General features: G+C 39.9%; 1 protein-coding gene and 1 long non-coding RNA gene across 2 annotated transcripts; both read right to left on the bottom strand.

Annotated features, from left to right (window-relative positions):
- Positions 1–9,496: 9,496 nt before the first annotated feature.
- On the bottom strand, positions 9,497–10,283 carry LOC114551255 (uncharacterized). Its single transcript, XR_003691885.1, has 3 exons — positions 10,248–10,283; positions 9,627–9,659; positions 9,497–9,529 (listed from the first exon to the last, which is right to left on the bottom strand). It is a non-coding gene; the product is annotated as an uncharacterized LOC114551255 (long non-coding RNA).
- Positions 10,284–12,462: 2,179 nt separating this feature from the next.
- Positions 12,463–12,952, bottom strand: LOC114552965 (inter-alpha-trypsin inhibitor-like). The gene is made up of 2 exons (XM_028574059.1): positions 12,805–12,952; positions 12,463–12,686 (listed from the first exon to the last, which is right to left on the bottom strand). Exons 1-2 carry the CDS (start codon positions 12,950–12,952, stop codon positions 12,463–12,465), a joined length of 372 nt encoding a protein of 123 aa, XP_028429860.1.
- Between the last annotated feature and the right edge of the window lie 7,173 nt (positions 12,953–20,125).

Below are 20,125 nucleotides of genomic sequence, written 5' to 3'. Positions count from 1 at the left end.
ACAAGAGAAAGTATGTAGAGACATCAGTAGAGAAGTATGTAGAGACAACAGTAGAGAGTAGTATGTAGAGAGACAACAGTAGAGAGTAGTATGTAGAGAGACAACAGTAGAGAGTAGTATGTGAGAGACAACAGTAGAGAGTAGTATGTAGAGAGACAACAGTAGAGAGAGACAACAGTAGAGAGAGTATGTAACAGTAGAGAGCAGTATGTAGAGAGACAACAGTAGAGAGTAGTATGTAGAGAGACAAGTAGAGAGCAGTATGTAGAGAGACAACAGTAGAGAGTATGTAGAGAGACAACAGTAGAGAGTAGTATGTAGAGAGACAAACAGTAGAGTGTAGTATGTAGAGACACAGAGTAGTAGTAGAGAGTAGAGAGTAGTAGAGAGACAACAGTAGAGAGTAGTATGTAGAGACAACAGTAGAGAGTAGTATGTAGAGACAACAGTAGAGAGTAGTAGAGAGACAACAGTAGAGAGCAGTATGTAGAGAGACAACAGTAGAGAGCAGTATGTAGAGACAACAGTAGAGAGTAGTATGTAGAGAGACAACAGTAGAGAGAGTAGTATGTAGTAGAGAGACAACAGTAGAGAGCAGTATGTAGAGAGACAACAGTAGAGAGCAGTATGTAGAGAGACAACAGTAGAGAGTAGTATGTAGAGAGACAACAGTAGAGAGTAGTATGTAGAGAGACAACAGTAGAGAGTAGTATGTAGAGAGACAACAGTAGAGAGTATGTAGAGAGACAACAGTAGAGAGTAGTATGTAGAGAGACAACAGTAGAGAGTAGTATGTAGAGAGACAACAGTAGAGAAGTATGTAGAGAGACAACAGTAGAGAGCAGTATGTAGAGAGACAACAGTAGAGAGCAGTATGTAGAGAGACAACAGTAGAGAGCAGTATGTAGAGAGACAACAGTAGAGAGCAGTATGTAGAGAGACAACAGTAGAGAGTAGTATGTAGAGAGACAACAGTAGAGAGTAGTATGTAGAGACAACAGTAGAGAGTAGTATGTAGAGACAACAGTAGAGAGTAGTATGTAGAGAGACAACAGTAGAGAGTAGTATGTAGAGAGACAACAGTAGAGAGCAGTATGTAGAGAGACAACAGTAGAGAATAGTATGTAGAGAGACAACAGTAGAGAGTAGTATGTAGAGAGACAACAGTAGAGAGCAGTATGTAGAGAGACAACAGTAGAGAGTAGTATGTAGAGACAACAGTAGAGAGTAGTATGTAGAGAGACAACAGTAGAGAGCAGTATGTAGAGAGACAACAGTAGAGAGCAGTATGTAGAGAGACAACAGTAGAGAGTAGTATGTAGAGAGACAACAGTAGAGAGTAGTATGTAGAGAGACAACAGTAGAGAGCAGTATGTAGAGAGACAACAGTAGAGAGACAGTAGAGAGCAGTATGTAGAGAGACAACAGTAGAGAGTAGTATGTAGAGAGACAACAGTAGAGAGTAGTATGTAGAGACAACAGTAGAGAGTAGTATGTAGAGAGACAACAGTAGAGAGTAGTATGTAGAGAGACAACAGTAGAGAGCAGTATGTAGAGAGACAACAGTAGAGAGTAGTATGTAGAGAGACAACAGTAGAGAGTAGTATGTAGAGAGACAACAGTAGAGAGTAGTATGTAGAGAGACAACAGTAGAGAGTAGTATGTAGAGAGACAACAGTAGAGAGTAGTATGTAGAGAGACAACAGTAGAGAGTGTAGAGAGACAACAGTAGTATGAGAGACAACAGTAGAGAGTAGTAGAGAGAGAGAGAGATCAGTAGAGACAACAGTAGTAGTATGTAGAGAGACAACAGTAGAGAGTAGTATGTAGAGAGACATCAGTAGAGAGCAGTATGTAGAGAGACAACAGTAGAGAGTAGTATGTAGAGAGACAACAGTAGAGAGTAGTATGTAGAGAGACAACAGTAGAGAGTAGTATGTAGAGAGACAACAGTAGAGAGTAGTATGTAGAGAGACATGTAGAGAGACAATACAAGAGTAGAGAGTAGTATGTAGAGAGACAACAGTAGAGAGTAGTATGTAGAGAGTAGAGAGTAGTATGTAGAGAGACAAGTAGAGAGTAGTAGAGAGACAACAGTAGAGAGTAGTATGTAGAGAGACAACAGTAGAGAGTAGTATGTAGAGAGACATCAGTAGAGAGTAGTATGTAGAGACAACAACAGTAGAGAGCAGTATGTAGAGAGTAGTATGTAGAGACAACAGTAGAGAGTAGTATGTAGAGAGACAACAGTAGAGAGTAGTATGTAGAGAGACAACAGTAGAGATGTAGAGAGACAACAGTAGAGAGTAGTAAGTATAGAGACAACAGTAGAGAGCAGTATGTAGAGAGACAACAGTAGAGAGCAGTATGTAGAGAGACAACAGTAGAGAGTAGTATGTAGAGAGACATCTGTAGAGAGTAGTATGTAGTGAGACAACAGTAGACAGTACTGTGTAGAGAGACATCAGTAGAGAGTAGTATGTAGAGAGACAGCAGTAGAGAGTAGTATGTAGGGAGACAACACAGAGTAGTATGTAGAGAGACAGCAGTAGAGAGTAGTATGTAGAGAGTCAGCAGTAGAGAGTAGTATGTAGAGAGACAACAGTAGAGAGTAGTATGTAGAGAGACATCTGTAGAGAGTAGTATGTAGTGAGACAACAGTAGACAGTACTATGTAGAGAGACATCAGTAGAGAGTAGTATGTAGAGAGACAGCAGTAGAGAGTAGTATGTAGGGAGACAACACAGAGTAGTATGTAGAGAGACAACAGTATAGAGTAGTATTTAGAGAGACAACAGTAGAGAGTAGTATGTAGAGAGACAACAGTAGAGAGCAGTATGTAGCGAGACAACAGTAGAGAGCAGTATGTAAAGAGACAACAGTAGAGAGCAGTATGTAGCGAGACAACAGTAGAGAGCAGTATGTAGAGAGACATCAGTAGAGAGTAGTATGTAGAGAGACAACAGTAGAGAGTAGTATGTAGAGAGACATCAGTAGAGAGTAGTATGTAGAGAGACAACAGTAGAGAGTAGTATGTAGAGAGACAACAGTAGAGAGTAGTAAGTAGAGAGACAACAGTAGAGAGTAGTATGTAGAGAGACAACAGTAGAGAGCAGTATGTAGAGAGACATCAGTAGAGAGTAGTATGTAGAGAGACAACAGTAGAGAGTAGTATGTAGAGAGACATCAGTAGAGAGTAGTATGTAGAGAGACACAGTAGAGAGTAGTATGTAGAGAGACAACAGTAGAGAGTAGTATGTAGAGAGACAACAGTAGAGAGTAGTATGTAGAGAGACATCAGTAGAGAGTAGTATGTAGAGAGACAGCAGTAGAGAGTAGTATGTAGAGAGACAACAGTAGAGAGCAGTATGTAGAGAGACATCAGTAGAGAGTAGTATGTAGAGAGACAACAGTAGAGAGTAGTATGTAGAGAGACAACAATAGAGAGTAGTATGTAGAGAGACAACAGTCGAGAGTAGTAAGTATAGAGACAACAGTAGAGAGCAGTATGTAGAGAGACAACAGTAGAGAGCAGTATGTAGAGAGACAACAGTAGAGAGTAGTATGTAGAGAGACATCTGTAGAGAGTAGTATGTAGTGAGACAACAGTAGACAGTACTATGTAGAGAGACATCAGTAGAGAGTAGTATGTAGAGAGACAGCAGTAGAGAGTAGTATGTAGGGAGACAACACAGAGTAGTATGTAGAGAGACAGCAGTAGAGAGTAGTATGTAGAGAGTCAGCAGTAGAGAGTAGTATGTAGAGACGACAGTAGAGAGTAGTATGTAGAGAGACAGCAGTAGAGAGTAGCATGTAGAGAGACAACAGTAGAGAGTAGTATGTAGAGAGACATCAGTAGAGAGTAGTATGTAGAGAGACATCAGTAGAGAGCAGCTCGCCGCTGCCACGAGCAAGGCGGGGTCAAATTAGACAATAAGTCTATTTTATGTAAATACTGAGCGATGCAACAAAGGGACCGCCAATTGGAGTGAAGGTATTGTGACATAAGTACGTTGTACCAATCCCACAACATCATTCTTGTGATTTAACAATCCATGTCATAAGTCAAACCAATCCTGTCAGCTTGCAGCAACCAAATGTGGCTACGTTAGCTTAACTTTAGCCAGCTTGCTTAGCTAGCATTAATGTGCTACTCCTGCCTAACACTGCACATTGCAACTTTCAACTCTGACATAACTAGTACAGCCTAATTACTTCGCTTTTTAAAAATTCCAAGAATGTATTCCCGCTTACACAGTAGGTTCATTATCAGGGAGTAAACTGTTCACTCATGTTATAACCTGAGAGCATTTCATCATGCTAAAATCTTATATAATCCTATAACCTAGCTCTTACCTAACGTTACCGCATAGTACTTTGCCCTAGCTGGAAGTGGAATTCAATACAAAATACACCGTTACAACTTACATAAGCTTATACTTAAGCAAATATAAATTATCAAAAATATCATGCGTGTGACTAAGTCTTGATTATCCAGTCAGACAGTCAAATTAAGCACTAACCTTCTACCTTCTAAGAAAATGGCGCAGGAGAAAGTTTTTTCGCCTTGCTCACGTCCTGGACAACCATTACGTGAGGGCGTGGCTTAGATCTGCCTTAACACCGTTGGCTGTATAAAAAAGCTTAACACTCCGATTTGACAACGTAAATGAGTCATGGGCAACACTAGCAGTGCTATTTTATAACTGTGTGGTGTTAAAATAACACCAACACTCTTTATTCAACACCGTCCCTAACATTTTAACACTCATATATTAACTTAACCATATAGCTAATTTAAATAGCTCACCAACTCAAAAACAAAAAAAATCCTGAGCAAAAATAAATCAACATAATGATATAAAATATCAAACATTCACAAAACAATTAAATAATCTTCTAAACTTTATTAAGAAGTATTTAATATTTCATTGATTCAAACTACACATTATATGTCATTTATCCAAAGCGACTTACAATTGCACCATCACCGCCCACACTAGTCATAGTGACGTCATCCCCCATTAAAGGTTGCTCATCTGGATGTGAACTCACAGGCCTGTATCTGGAGAGAAAGAACGAAAGAAAGAAAGAAAAGCCACAATTATGCAGATTTATTTTCAGCCGACCGTCGGCAGAAGTTGGTCCAAAAAGTAAAAGAAAGAAATTATAAAATAATTTTAAAAAAAACTTGGGAAAAAAGCTTAAAAAATGTTGGAAAAAAACTGACAAAAAAAATTGTGGACAAGAATACAACACACACACACGCACGCACACACACACACGCACGCATGCACGCACGCACACACACATCCACACACACGCGCACGCATGCACACACACACACACAGACACACATAGACACACACACATGCACACACACACACACACACACACACACACACACACACACACAGACACACATAGACACACACGCACGCACATGCGCACGCACACACACATCCACATCCACACATGCACACGCACACACACGCGCACACACACACAGACACACATAGACACACTCTCACACACTGACACACACTCTCACACACAGGCTGCTCCTGGAAATTCAAAGCCAGACTTTCGTGGCGGCTCGTTCAGAATACGATCTCATATTGTACTAAAACAGTTCACCGAAACATGTTTCTGAAAACATTTGAAGAGAGAAATAGGCCGTGCAGTTGCTGAATCTGTCTTCATTTCAGATCAACAAAGGTCAGTTTAAAAGATTTTCATCAGATATGGAGAGCCGTTCGCCACGCTCATCCCGCTCGTCGTTTCCAGTAAGTGTTTTAACATGAGAGCAGTGATTCGCTAGTCAGGGGTCAGCACTCCACCAATCAGATTGGTCTTTGAGTCCGACTGCCCACTGGCCAATTCAACAAGTCAATGGGACTTACAGCCAGAGACAGATATATTTCCTTTATTTACATGCTTTTTAATCAAAAAAGTCAAATAACTTTGATTGTATTACTGCATAAAGCTTTCTCACATACAATTTAAAAATAAAGTGAAAGAAAAAGACTTCCTCAGCCATCACAGAGTTTAGCAAATCAAGGCAAACAAAGTAGCTATCACAGACATATACACAAACACACACACACACACACACACACAAACACAGAAACACACACGCACACACACACACACACACAGAAACACACACACACAGAGACACACACACACACACAGACGCAAACACATCTAACATCTGATATATATATATATATATATATATATATATATATATAGTATAGTATATATCTCAATCATCAATAATGAGTTGGCAGAATTGGACCAGCAATTCCAAGGGCCTGCATGCATACAGTGCAGTAATGTCAATACTGTAAATAGTCTCAAAGGTAGTACATGGGACCATAGAAACAGTGTCTGATAAACAGTAGTACATTACAGTAAAGAATGATGATGAAATATTACATCCATAGATACTGTATTCTGATTGGTTCATGCTCCACGCTAACTGGAGACAATGTTTCCGTATAACTACTCATTAAGAGTAATGCAACAGTTACTTATCATTTTGAGTAGTTGTATCGATTGATAGTTAGATGATTGAAATGAAATCAATAGACAATCATCTGAAATGTAATGTGTGAATTGCTTTTTTAAGTAGTAGTACTTTGATGTTAAGTTGTGTCATATTGAACAGCTGATCTTTGTTAAATGAACAGATTATCTCAGGTTTATGTGGATTGCATCCAAGCAAAGTGTTACAGTTTTGAAAAAATGTGTGAGTTTTGTGTCTAGAGTTTTAAAAAATGACGTCAAGGTTCTGAAATGAGTGCCAGAGTGATTGTAAAAAACTGTATGCGATGGGAGTGAGAATGTGTTGCTTGAACAAACTGACTTTACCTGTTGGTAGATTTCTTTCTGCAGTGTTGCACAGCGACGACACAGACAAGCAGCACGATGAGCCCGACCACAACACCAATAACAACAAGGACGATGTCTGAACAAGAGAGGGTAAGATTAAGGTCAGCAGGTTTGATGCATTAAGGACAAATACCACCCGACCATGACGTTTATATCATTGGTTTAAAAACCTGACATTTAAAGTCTGGACATACACATATAACTAGGGATGCAAAGGGGCAGAAACTTTCTGGAAACTTACCATGGAAAGTTTAACTGGGGAATTTTGGAAACATTCCAATTTTGATTTACTATGGTTAGTGGGCTATACAATTAACACACACACACAGGTTAATAATAGCAACAGGTTATGTATTACACCCCTCATCCAAAAAAAAACTCCCGTATTTTAAAAACTAGATGTTGGCCAGTATGTAGCCTATGCTGATTACTGCGTGGATGTTATTGATGAACATAGGGAGGACATTCAACTGTTGCATTAAATCAGGCTGTTTTAACCAAGATTATGCTGTAAGATCCCCGTTATAGACTAACAGTATTATAACAAGCAATATTAAAAATATCCAGTTTATTCCCATTAATTCCCATTAATTCCTGTTTATTCCCGTTAATTCCCGTTAATTCATGTTAATTCCCATTTCCAACTTTGAAAACTTTCAACCTGGAAAGTGACTGACTTGAGTGAGAACGCTGTAAGATGAAGCGTGAACCAGGCTGTAATGTAACCCTACAGGACTAATCGTAATCACCTTTACCAAACTCCAAAAGACTCCATGTAAATAATCAGGACTTTTAGCGTGTATAGAGCCAGCATATCTCCACCAGACTCCATGTAAATAATGAGGACTTTTAGCGTGTATAGAGCCAGCATATTTCCACCAGACTCCATGTAAATAATGAGGACTTTTAGCGTGTATAGAGCCAGCATATCTCCACCAGACTCCATGTAAATAATCAGGACTTTTAGCGTGTATAGAGCCAGCATATTTCCATTTTTTTTGTGTTTAACGATAATAAAAGTACTGATTATTTATATGGAGTCTGGTGGGTTTAGCAATCGCAATTTCCTGGATTTTTTTATGTTTAAAAAAAGGATCTTACTCTTTAACTAAAAGGTCTATCTCTGTAGGGATCCTTTCCTTAATGTTGTCAGACACTTAGAATAATAATCTGAGTCTGTCAGAACTTTTAGTGTACCCATTAACTCTCAGGTAGTTAAAGGTGCAGTAGGTAAGTCTTATAAAACTAACTTTCTGTCATATTTGCTGAAACTGACTCTATGTTCCAGTAGAACTACATGAAGCAGGTAATAACAAAAATAAATCCGGCTCCTCTGGCACCACCTAGAGCCTGTACTGCGATTTGCAAAAATCTACTGCTCCCTGTTCAGATGCACCAGTCAGGGCCAAAGGCAGTGTCTAACTGTTCTAAGAAATTGTGTAGCGATGACGTTAATAGCACGACCGATTCACTTGCTGCAAGCCCTGTTAGCACACCTCCCACCGGGGGGGGCAACGCCAGAAGAAGCTGAAGAAATATCGTCCTCTCTGGCTGAAGATGATCCTAACCCCTCTTGCTCCTCTCTCCCGTTAAACTGTAACAGCCAGCAGGGGAGAGACTGGAAGAGCCCATATACATGGCTGTTCGTTAAGGATGGAAGCTTGGGGTGCGTCACTAAGGCCTAATTGAACGGAGGAATTATGGGATTCTTCGGTAGCCTGAGTAACTTTAACCGTTGTTCATGTGAAATCTCAAAAACAGCCTGATGCTTTGTTTATAGACTATTTGTGGCTGGCTGTTTGCTGTTTGACCTGTCTACTCCTGTCGATAAAGTATAATAGGGTAAATCCTGTATAGTGCATACACTTGTAGCTGTTATGTATCTTTGTAAGTCATTGTAAGTCGCAAGCGCACAAAAAAAATGGGGGACCTTCCTTCAGATCATCTCTCAATGCAAATCAAACCAGTTATTAGGGCTAACTGACATAAAACCATGCCTATCTCTAGGTATGGTGAAGGGTATGTGATGATGGTGGGGGGGGGGGCTATTTTAATTCCAAAGGCCAAGGGAACTTTATCAGGATGCATAGTATCCTGGATCCATGAAATATCTGGCGTTTAAAAATAGAAATCTGCCTACCTCTATGGGAATTTAACATAGGGGTGGACTGACTTTTGTTGCCAGCGGTTTAGACATTAATGGCTGTGTGTTGAGTTATTTTGAGGGGACAGCACATTTACACGGTTATACAAGCTGTAAACTTAATACTTTACATTGTAGCAAAGTGTCATTTCTTCAGTGTCCCATTAAAAGATATAATAAAATATTTACTAAAATGTGAGGGGTGTACTCACTTTTGTGAGATACTGTGTCACCATTTCTAGCCACTGTGGGACCATAGGCAGGCTGGGGGAACTCAAATTAATGTTAAAAAAACGTATAAAGTGAAATGTTCATGCCATGGGACCTTTAACCCTTTTAACATATGTTGACACTACAGGCATTGCGGTGATGCGGTTATCGTCACAGCCCTTTGTGATACAAATACAAATAACACATAAAGTATAAGTTATAGAAATATAAAGCAAACATAGTTACCTCTCCCCTTAGTAGGAACAGCTGCTGTGGTACCTGAAAAAGAGTTGGTAATGTTTATCATTGTTGTAGAGTTGATGAGATTGTTATAAAAGTACAGATGATGCAGAATAACACAGATGTGTTACTGTACCTGAAATCACAGCAGGTGGGCTGGTTGCAGCAGCTGTTTTTAAACAACAGAAGACTTGACTCAGTGTCAAATATTTCTTTATCTAAGTATATTTATGCACATGAAGAACGGTGTAAGACATATAAATTCACACAAAATCTAAAACCCTATCTTAGAAATATAAATCAGTGTTTAAAGACAAGGACACGTGGCTTTATCTGTTGTCAATACTGCTGCTAAAGTGAATGGTGTTACCCCCAGAAAAAACATTGGCTTAAACCTTACAACATATGTTGACACTGTGTGTGTGTGTGTGTGTGTGTGTGTGTGTGTGTGTCCATCCATGTGTCTGATCGTGTGTCTTGCTGTGAAAAGTCAAGACAGCCAAAATCACCATGAACCGGGGTATTTTATTTTGAAATGTGTTTTATTTTGTAACGCATCCAGCTGCACTGTTGTGTTCCTGTATGTGATTATCCTGCCTGGCTCCACACATTCGCTCATGCAGGCCAACGCCACTATCGGATGACATCATCACCGCGGTAGTGTCATGGCACCACAGGCATTGGGGTGATGCGGTTATCGTCACAGCCCTTTCTGATACAAATACAAGTAACTATGATATAAAGTAAAAATAGTTACCTATCCCCTTTGTAGGAACGGCTGCTGTGGTACCTGAAAAAGAGTTGGTAATGTTGATCATTGTTGTAGAGTCATGAGATGGTTATAAAAGTACAGGTGATGCAGAATAACACAGATGTGTTACATTACCTGGATCCTCAGCAGGTGGGCTGGTTGCAGCAGCTAGATAAAAGTCATGAATATTGATTTATGATTTATAAGATAAACATGGAAGTTGAGCCAAAAGTGAAAACACACCGGGTGCGTAAGACGCGTACAGCCACGTTGCGCAGCTATTTTTATTTTGTTATCCGGCGGCGTCGGCCCGTGTGAGCGATTGTGTCAAGCCAGGCAGGTATATAAATAAAACACATTTCAAAATAATAATAAAATAATAAAATGGTGATTTTGGCTGTCTTGACTTCTCACAGCTAGACACGTAATCAGGCACAGGGACAGACACACACACACACACACACACACACACACACACACACACACACACACACACACACACACACACACACACACACACACACACAGACACACACACACACACACACACACACACACACACAGCAGGCTATACGCAACACTTAGGCGCCCGGTGTGTTTTGGCTGTAACCGTCTGTAGAGGCAGTGGCTGTATTATCTGTTAAAAGGTTAATACTAACCTATGTTACGTAAACAAGTTGGTGAGACAGTTATACAAGTGAAGAAAATGCATAAAACTAATATGTGTTACTGTACCTGAAACCACAGCAGGTGGGCTGGTTGCAGCAGCTGTTTTTAAACAACAGAAGACTTGATTCAGTGTCAAATATTTCTGTATCTAAGTATATGAAGAACGGTGCAAGGCATATACATCTTATCTATCTCATCTATATCTATAATTGCAGGAATGTCTGTCTGTCTGTCTGTCTGTCTGTCTGTCTGTGTGGGTGTTAAGCGCATATCTCTTGAACCGTTGTTTGAATAAGAAATGCAAAATAAAGGTAAAAGAAGCACACATTGACTTTTGCCGCAAAAGCCGCAGGCCCCTCCCCCTCTCACACTGAGGACCAGAGACAGAGAGCAGCAGAGCTTTGGCAGCTAAAATCTGGCATACACATCAGACCCACAAAAATATGCAAAGTAGCAATAGCTTACTTTGGACACACGGTCCGGTTCTGGTGGTTGATGAAGCAGTATGTGCTGTTTAGCTCTCATAACGGGCCAGAAGGGTAGCACACTGCCATGAGTCCATGACACTAATGTCTGATTACTCCACATTTTTATTGTGATATTTTGTGATTACATTCTTATTCTGCAATGTTCTCTGTCAGGTAAATATAGAGTCACAATGTCTGTGGGTGCTCACGGGCACATGCTCTTTAAAATAAAAGCTAGTCAAAATAAAAAGTGAATGGTGTTACCCCCCGAAAAAACATTGGCTTAAACCTTACAACATATGTTGACTGTGTGTGTGTGTGTGTGTGTGTGTGTGTGTGTGTGTGTGTGTCTTTGCGTGTGTGTCTTGTGTGTGTGTGTGTGTGTGTGTGTGAAGTGAAGAAAATGCATAAAACTAATATGTGTTGTTACCTGAAACCACAGCAGGTGGGCTGGTTGCAGCAGCTGTTTTTAAACAACAGAATACTTGATTCAGTGTCAGATTTTTCTGTATCTAATCAAGCGTGTTGGAAGCGTTTCCAGGCAAAATAGAATACGAAAAGATGTTTTAAGATGTCATTTTGACACAAATACATTTAATAAATGACATTTTGATGTTTGAAAGTCTCTAGGTTTTGACATAAATGCAGATATATAAATGTCATTTAAAAAATAATAATAAATAATTATTGATTTTCAAATATTGCACCTGTCAATAGAGAAGGAAATATTCTGGAGCCTATTTTGTTGTCAATAGGCTACTGCCCACATTGTCTTTGCTGTAATCAGATCAGTATATATTTATGTTTATGGGAAACATCCATGTATCCAGACAAGGCTAGCAGCAGCGCCGCGTCAGACATGTTTCTGGTATGCAAAGACATATAAAATGCCACGCTCACGCCACGCTCACGCCATGCAGCCAAATGTGTCAGTCACAGGGGATATTTTTATATACTATACTTACATACTTTTAAAGAAGGAACATTTTCAATGCAGCACTTTTACTGTAACAGTATTTGTAGTGTGTAGTTATTTTACTACAGAATAGATTTTTTTTTTTAAACTAGCAACATACAAAAAATGATCAGTTACCTTTGACACCACAGAGACTTTCACACTCCTTCACGGTCCGGAAGAGGTTCCCGTTGGACAAACTTCCTCTGAAGTGAAATCCCTCACAGCTCCCACTGGACACGTTGTAGAAGTAGAAGTTGACGGTGGTGTCATTAGGTTTGCCTCTAATGTCGGTGTGGTTGCTGAATCGATTATGGGGGTTTTCACCGTAATCCACGGGCCGATTGCAATGGACTGAAGTGACAAAGATGGAGGAAATAAATGAATGTTATAGAAAGGTCTTCAGTTTCCCTCCGTAGGAATCTGAATCACAACTCAATAAAGGCTGACATGTTTGTAATGGGAGTCGTACACTTTTCATTGCACAGAGCCTCACAGCTTTCCAGGGTTTCAAATACGTTCTTGTTGGACCCACAGCTACCGAAGAGCCGCTCACATCTGTAACTGGTGCTGTTGTAGAAGAATCTGGGACTCTCCGACTGGTAGCTGCTGTACTTCATGAAGTCAAAACACCGATCTGAAGGGAGAAGATTCAATGATTTAATCATGCAGCTCTTCTAGACTTTTCCAGAAGTTATCAGACCGATATGGATCAAATTCTGATAGTGAAACGAGTCATTTCACGTGGGGGTTGTGACACTCAAAGAAATATGTCTCCACTAATTTACAGACCTTTCTTTCTCCCTGTAAGTCTGTGGGTAAAAGTCTTTTGGGTCAGAGGACATCACGTAATGGACGCGGAACTTAGTAGTTTTACTCTGTCTGGAGTAGAGACGTTCCGATACCGGTATTGGCTACGATACTGCCTAAAACGCTGGTATTGGTATCGGGAAGTACTGGAGTTTATGCACCGTTCCGATACCACATAATGAAGCCCTAAAGAAAATCTACGTTAAAGTAGTTTATTTATGTTCTTTTTCCATTATCCTGTCAAACTGGATAATAAAAGAAAGTTCTGAGGCATTCATTGTTTGTGTTTGTTCATGTTTCACAAAGACTTTAACCTTAGCCAGACCAACAACAAAGATAGAAATAATATCACATCCATGCAGGTAGTATACAATTGTAAAAACATAATAAAATATATGACACACTGGTATCGGATCGATACTCGGTATCGGCCGATACGCAAGTTCAGGTATCAGAATCGGTATTGGGAAGCAAAAAATGGTATCGGGCCATCTCTACTCTGGAGTGATGCATTTGAGTCCATACTGCTACGCTGAAAACGTGTCCATGCTTTGCTAACAGTGCAGCAGAACCACGGGTTATTTAATTATAATTAGCGTTGCCGTGCCCCCCCATTATAACAGTTTCAAAACCAATGCTTTAACTACATTAGGCAGCTATACATTATTATTAAATGATCTGTTACCTTTTACATCACCACAGAGACTTTCACACTCCTTCACGGTCCGGAAGAGGTTCCCGTTGGACAAACTTCCTCTGAAGTGAAATCCCTCACAGCTCCCACTGGACACGTTGTAGAAGTAGAAGTTGACGGTGGTGTCATTAGGTTTGCCTCTAATGTCGGTGTGGTTGCTGAATCGATTATGGGGGTTTTCACCGTAATCCACGGGCCGATTGCAACGGACTGAAGTGACAAAGATGGAGGAAATAAATGAATGGAATAGAAAGGTCTTCAGTTTCCCTCCGTAGGAATCTGAATCACAACTCAATAAAGGCTGACATGTTTGTAATGGGAGTCGTACACTTTTCATTGCACAGAGCCTCACAGCTTTTCAGGGTTTCAAATACGTTCTTGTTGGACCCACAGCTACCGAAGAGCCGCTCACATCTGTAACTGTTACCTTTTACATCACCACAGAGACTTTCACACTCCTTCACGGTCTGAAAGATGTTCCCGTTGGACCCCCTGCCTCTGAAGTGACAACACAGTCTCACTCCCTACTCGTCAAATGTATGACCCATGGTCAAGGACCCTAGCGTCAAGTTTCAACGAAATAGGGGTACCCTTGACGTTATTTTTCGACGAGGGGGGTCCGTCAGATAGACATTCATGTTATTCCCTCACCGTCGGATATCGACGAAAGAAAAAAACACGCCCCCCGCCCCTTAACTCGAAATCTGTGACAGTTATTGGTATTTTTAGCCCAATAACCGCTGTTTTAATCAACATTATTCACGAGATCGTATCATGGTTTATATGTATTTCTTTTTATGTTATTATTTCGGTATATTTCGCCAGGGAAGCTGGATTGCTTTTTTTTTTGTTGATTTATATTTTTAAACTATAATGCTACATCTATCAACATTTATTTAGATGTTATCACGGTATTCATTTCTTTACTTTAATAATATTATTTCGGTCTTATTACCGGTGAAATATTACAGTATAGGCTAATACAGAACATTACGATATGATCCGAGCAGGAAGCATTCAAAGACGATAGGCCTATCCCCCAATGCAATGCGGCCATTCATTTCAAAGAATCGGGCAGCGATCAGCTGGTCTTTAACGCCAGGATCGCTTCAATATACATATATACAGTCAGTGATTGTGTCACCAGCAACAACACGTTGCTCAGTTTTATTCCAGTAAGGTATGAACCATAATAACGTTTAAACAAATCCGCGAAAAACTCCGGAAGTGACATAGTACGTCCCGCTCGGTTGATACGAAGATAAAAATATATAGGCCTAACATTCGTAATATTAATGTTTTTTTCTAATGTTGTATTTGAGGAGTTAAACAATAAAGATAGTTATAATATTAAAATACAGTTTCATGTATTTGTCTACGTTTAAACGAATCCGCGGAAGTGACGTGGAAATTCCACATCTCGTCTGTGAAAGAAAGTTCCACGTTGTACGTGAGAATTTACACAATAAAATACAAATAATGACAAAATTGTGTTTTATATTTAGCACTTTTATTTGCCTTATATATACTATATAAAAAACCTACAGTTGAGTGTTTAGAAATACAGCCTAATGGCTTGTTTGACTAATTTGCATTTGTTTTGAATTGTACTGTTGTGAAAAACAATATACAAAGAGAAGCATTTTTTATTTTATTTTCCATACATAGTTATTTAAAAACGCAATTTTTTAATTTTGCAGTTGATGAATATTAATAGCAAAGACTAAAGGGGAAAAACATGAGTATATTTATGTGTGGGACTTAATTTGATTTAAAATCACACTGCATTATTAGTTGTTTTAAATAAATTACTTTTTTGAAATATCAATTTATGGTAGGCCTAACATATTCATTATTATATTCAGAAGATGATCCTCATATCAATCACCGTGGTTACAGCTTGTAGCCATCCTAACCTTTGTAGCCTTTACTGAGACTACCTTTTCAAAATTAAGAAGGGACTAGTTTTAAGAAGCATTTTCAGGAAATTAAAAGGATAAGCAGATTGTTACCGAGGTTTTTGTTCACTGAGTAAGGTGTATATAGCTTTGTTTGGGTATGTATAAATATACAACATTTGTATATATATATGGCATTTTTGGCACACTTCTACCTCAGCACTACTGCACAAAGACAAAACTCACACATCTCATTCAACCATTTCACAAGCTGAGAAAAGGGTCATGACATGGGTCAGAGCAGTGGTTCCCAACCTTTTTTCCTTGGTGCCCCCCCCCTACTCATGTCTAATAAAAGCTGACCCCCCCCCCCCCACACACACACACACACACACACCTTTGAAACTGAAGTTGAGGTAACTCTCGAGATAGAGCTGGGTCAGAGGATATCAGAGATCATAAATGATGAACCAATCATCGGCTCTGCTCCTATAGGCCCAATGGTGTTCATATGGACAACATGCACCTTTGGCTGGAAGGCCCGTGTTGAAAGTGTGTGTTATCATTTAGAGCAGACACCCACGGTGAATCAGATGGTTTATGTTATACAAGGCTGCATTACAGAGAATTTTATTATGACTCTCATGAAGGTTGTGTAGAGGAATAGAAACCAGTCTCTCCAGGCAAGCACACAGAATATGGTCTGCTCTATCTTTATTCTCCATGCCAAGTATGAGCTCTTATCCTCTGGCAGAAGATATGGGTAAACTTAACATTTCTAAACTATAAAAACGTTGATGATGATATAGGCCTAATTTGGACCTACCTCAATTAAAACTTTAAATAATGTTGCTTGAGATTGAGGGTGTGCAATAGCTTCATGATATGAAGCATGGTTGTGTTGCTCTTGTCACTGTTTTTGAAAGATGAGCAATAGATTGTTGCTGTGTGATGTGCTTCAGTCTAGCCTATATCACTTTGTTCATGTTGTTTTTTTATTTTAAGTATGTCAGCTGTATGATAAAACAATATGTCAAGTGTTATTTGTGAAGCATTTGAACTCAAGGCAAATATCCCTCTGGGGACAATAAAGTATCTCCTGCTAAGTGGTCTCCATGATGTGTAAAAATTAAAACGTTGTCGTAGGACTATAGCAAACACATCGTTGGAAAGGTCTCAACCTGGAGAGGAACATATGTCAGTCTGAAGAGGATACATTACTCCTGCTTTGAAATATTGACCTCTGAACATTGAAGCCAGTACATGTATGAAGGCCTGTCATTTAGCAACAGAAGGTTCTACACACATAAAGCCAGCTGTTATAGAAAGCTCTGGACCTCAGCTGTCATGTAGATATGGTCACCAAATTACCTACTGTAAGCACTGTCAAATATGGTAATAAGCTATTTTCACCTATTTAACAATTCGATTTTTAAAATCTGATGACACCAGTGTGTTCTCCATCCCAAAAAACCCCAGGGTGTATCCAGAATTATACACGGACAACTTCTACTTATGAGAAATATACCAATATACTTTAAAACTACAACTCCCATAAGAAACGCCACAGAAGCTGTTACAAAGCTTGAGCACTTGTAGTTTTTCCGGGGTGGGGGGGACTCGTTCGCTCCTCTTTCTGCTGTCTGCCGTGAAATGGCTTGATTCCACTTCAGATTGGACCCCACCCCGCCGGCCGAGCACATAATATATGAGAAAAATACATGAAACTGTATTTTATTATTATAACTATCTTTATTGTTTAACTCCTCAAATACAACGTTAGAAAAAATCATCAATATTACGAATATTATATATTTTTATCTTCGTATCCGCCGAGCGGGACGTACTACGTCACTTCCGGAGTTTTCCGCGGATTCGTTTAAACGTTATTATGGTTCATAACTTACTGGAACAAAACTGAGCAACGTGTTGTTGCTGGTGACACAACCACTGCCTGTATATATGTATATTGAAGTGATACTGACCACTGACTGTATATATGTATATTGAAGTGATACTGACCACTGACTGTATATATGTATATTGAAGTGATACTGACCACTGACTGTATATATGTATATTGAAGCGATCCTGGCGTTGAAGACCAGCTGATCGCTGCCCGATTCTTTGAAATGAATGGCCGCATTGCATTGTGGGATAGGCCTATCGGCTTTGAATGCTTCCTGCTCGGATCATATCGTAATGTTCTATATTACAGCATATACTGTAATATTTCACCGGTAATAAGACCGAAATAATATTATTAAAGTAAAGAAATGAATACCATGATAACACCTAAATAAATGTTGATAGATGTAGCATTATAGTTTAAAAAATATAAATCAACAAAAAAGCAATCCAGCTTCCCTGGCCGAAATATACCAAAATAATAACATATAAAGAAATACATATAAACCATGATACTATCTCGTGAATATTGTTGATTAAAACAGCGTTTTTTGGGCTAAAAATACCAATAACTGTCACGGCGTGTTTTTTTCTTTCGTCGATATCCGACGGTGAGGGAATAACATGAATGTCTATCTGACGGACCCCCCGTTTAAAAAAATAACGTCAAGGGTACCCCTATTTCGTTGAAACTTGACGCCAGGGTCCTTGACCATGCGTCATACATTTGACGAGTAGGGAGTGAGACTGTGTTGGAAGTGAAATCCCTCACAGCTCCCACTCGACATGTTGTAGAAGTAGAAGTTGGGAGTGCTGTCTTTAGGCTTGCCTGTAGTGTCAGCGTTGGTGCTGGTGACATTGTAGGGGCCAAAGGGAAGATAGCCCATGGGGGGGGTTTGACCATACTCCACAGGCTGATAACAAAGGACTGGATGGAAAAAGATGGATGAAAAAAATAAAAGTTGTATCAACGGACAGAAAGGTCTTTAGTTCCCTCCATGATGGACTCAAAGACCGTAGAAAGGAAACTTGGTAATCTCAATCACAACTCAAAGGCTGATGTGACAGTCATTGTTGCTGCCTTCCTCCATGTTATATTTTGTACTTGCTTTCAATGTGGCCTCTGTGCCTCTTCTCCTTTCCCTTGTCTCCTTTGTATTGTCCTAACTGCATGGACTGCTTTAATGCCTTTATCATCATCTGTGCTTGCATGTTTGCCACTTGTTTGTATGTCTTAATCCTTTTTGCTTAGGCCTGCTGTCATTATAGACAAGCGGCCGAAATGGGTTTCCTCAGGAAGGTGGCTGGCGTCTCCCTTAGAGATAGGGTGAGAAGCTCATTCATCCGTGAGGAGCTCCGAGTAGAGCCGCTGCTCCTTTGCATTGAAAGGAGCCAGTTGAGGTGGTTTGGGCATCTGGTAAGGATGGTGTTCCCAAGGCACGTCCAGCTGGGAGGAGGCCTCGGTGAAGACCAAGGACTAGGTGGAGGGACGTCCTGCTGGGAGGAGGCCTCGGGGAAGACCCAGGACTAGGTTGAGGGACGTCCAGCTGGGAGGAGGCCTCGGGTAGACCCAAGACTAGGTGGAGGGATTATATCTCCACCCTGGCCTGGGATCCCCCAGTCATAGCTGATTAATGTGGCTTGGGAAAGGGTAGTTTGGGGTCGCTCGCTGGAGCTGCTGCCCCCGCTGATGGATGGATTATGGATGTAATGTAATTTATTTTAATTTCTTAACCATTGTATTTTAGGATGCCTATTACCAGCTGGCCAGGGACTACAGCTTTGAAACTAGCCATAGAGGCTAAAGCTGTTTTACTGTGCAGTTTATGCAGGGGACTGTCCACGACATTATAAACTAATAAACTAAACTAAATTAAGGCTGATATGAACAGTTTGTAATTAAGAGACTTAATAAATATTTAATAAGTTTCTTACCTTTGTTATGGCAGAGAGTTGCACAGCTTTCCAGGGTCTTAAATGTGTTCGTGTTGGACCCACAGCCACCAAAGAGCTGCTCACACCTGGAACTGGTGCTGTTGTAGAAGAATCTTGGACTCTCCGACCGGCAGCCGCGCTCATAACATCGAACTAGAGGACAAAGGAGAGACGGCACAAATTATTTTGCATGTTATTGCATGTTTCCATCCATTACTGTTATGCAAATGTAAGAAGTTGAGTTGACTTCAGTGTGTTTCCATCCACCTGTTTTTTTATGCCCATTCTGCAAAACTGCTCAATGGAAATGACAAAAAATCTGAGAATAGAGAAGAGTTTTTCTTATGTGAATTAATTCTTTAAAAGGAAAATAGGTTTGTTCTTACGTCTCTCATCAACTGCTCCATGTGCACGTTTCATGAGATTGGCTCTTAGTTCTGTGGAATAGAGACATTAGTGTTGGTGTCTATTTTGACAACGACTTCAAATATGAGAAGCAGATTTCCTCCGTTGTCAGGTCTAGCTTCTTTCACCTGAGAAATATAGCC

The sequence above is a fragment of the Perca flavescens genome, chromosome 3, assembly GCF_004354835.1.
Source record: "Perca flavescens isolate YP-PL-M2 chromosome 3, PFLA_1.0, whole genome shotgun sequence".
Taxonomy (NCBI): Eukaryota; Metazoa; Chordata; class Actinopteri; order Perciformes; family Percidae; genus Perca; species Perca flavescens.
The sequence above is the reverse complement of the archived record's forward strand: the minus strand, read 5'-3'. Positions and strand labels throughout refer to the sequence as shown.

Coding starts and splice junctions, on each gene's coding strand:
- LOC114552965 (XM_028574059.1), bottom strand. CDS start 12,952: ATGAAGTACAGCAGCTACCAGTCGGAGAGTCCCAGATTCTTCTACAAC. Junction 12,687..12,804: donor GGCTCTGTGCAATGAAAAGT/GTACGACTCCCA, acceptor TTGTCACTTCAG/TCCATTGCAATCGGCCCGTG.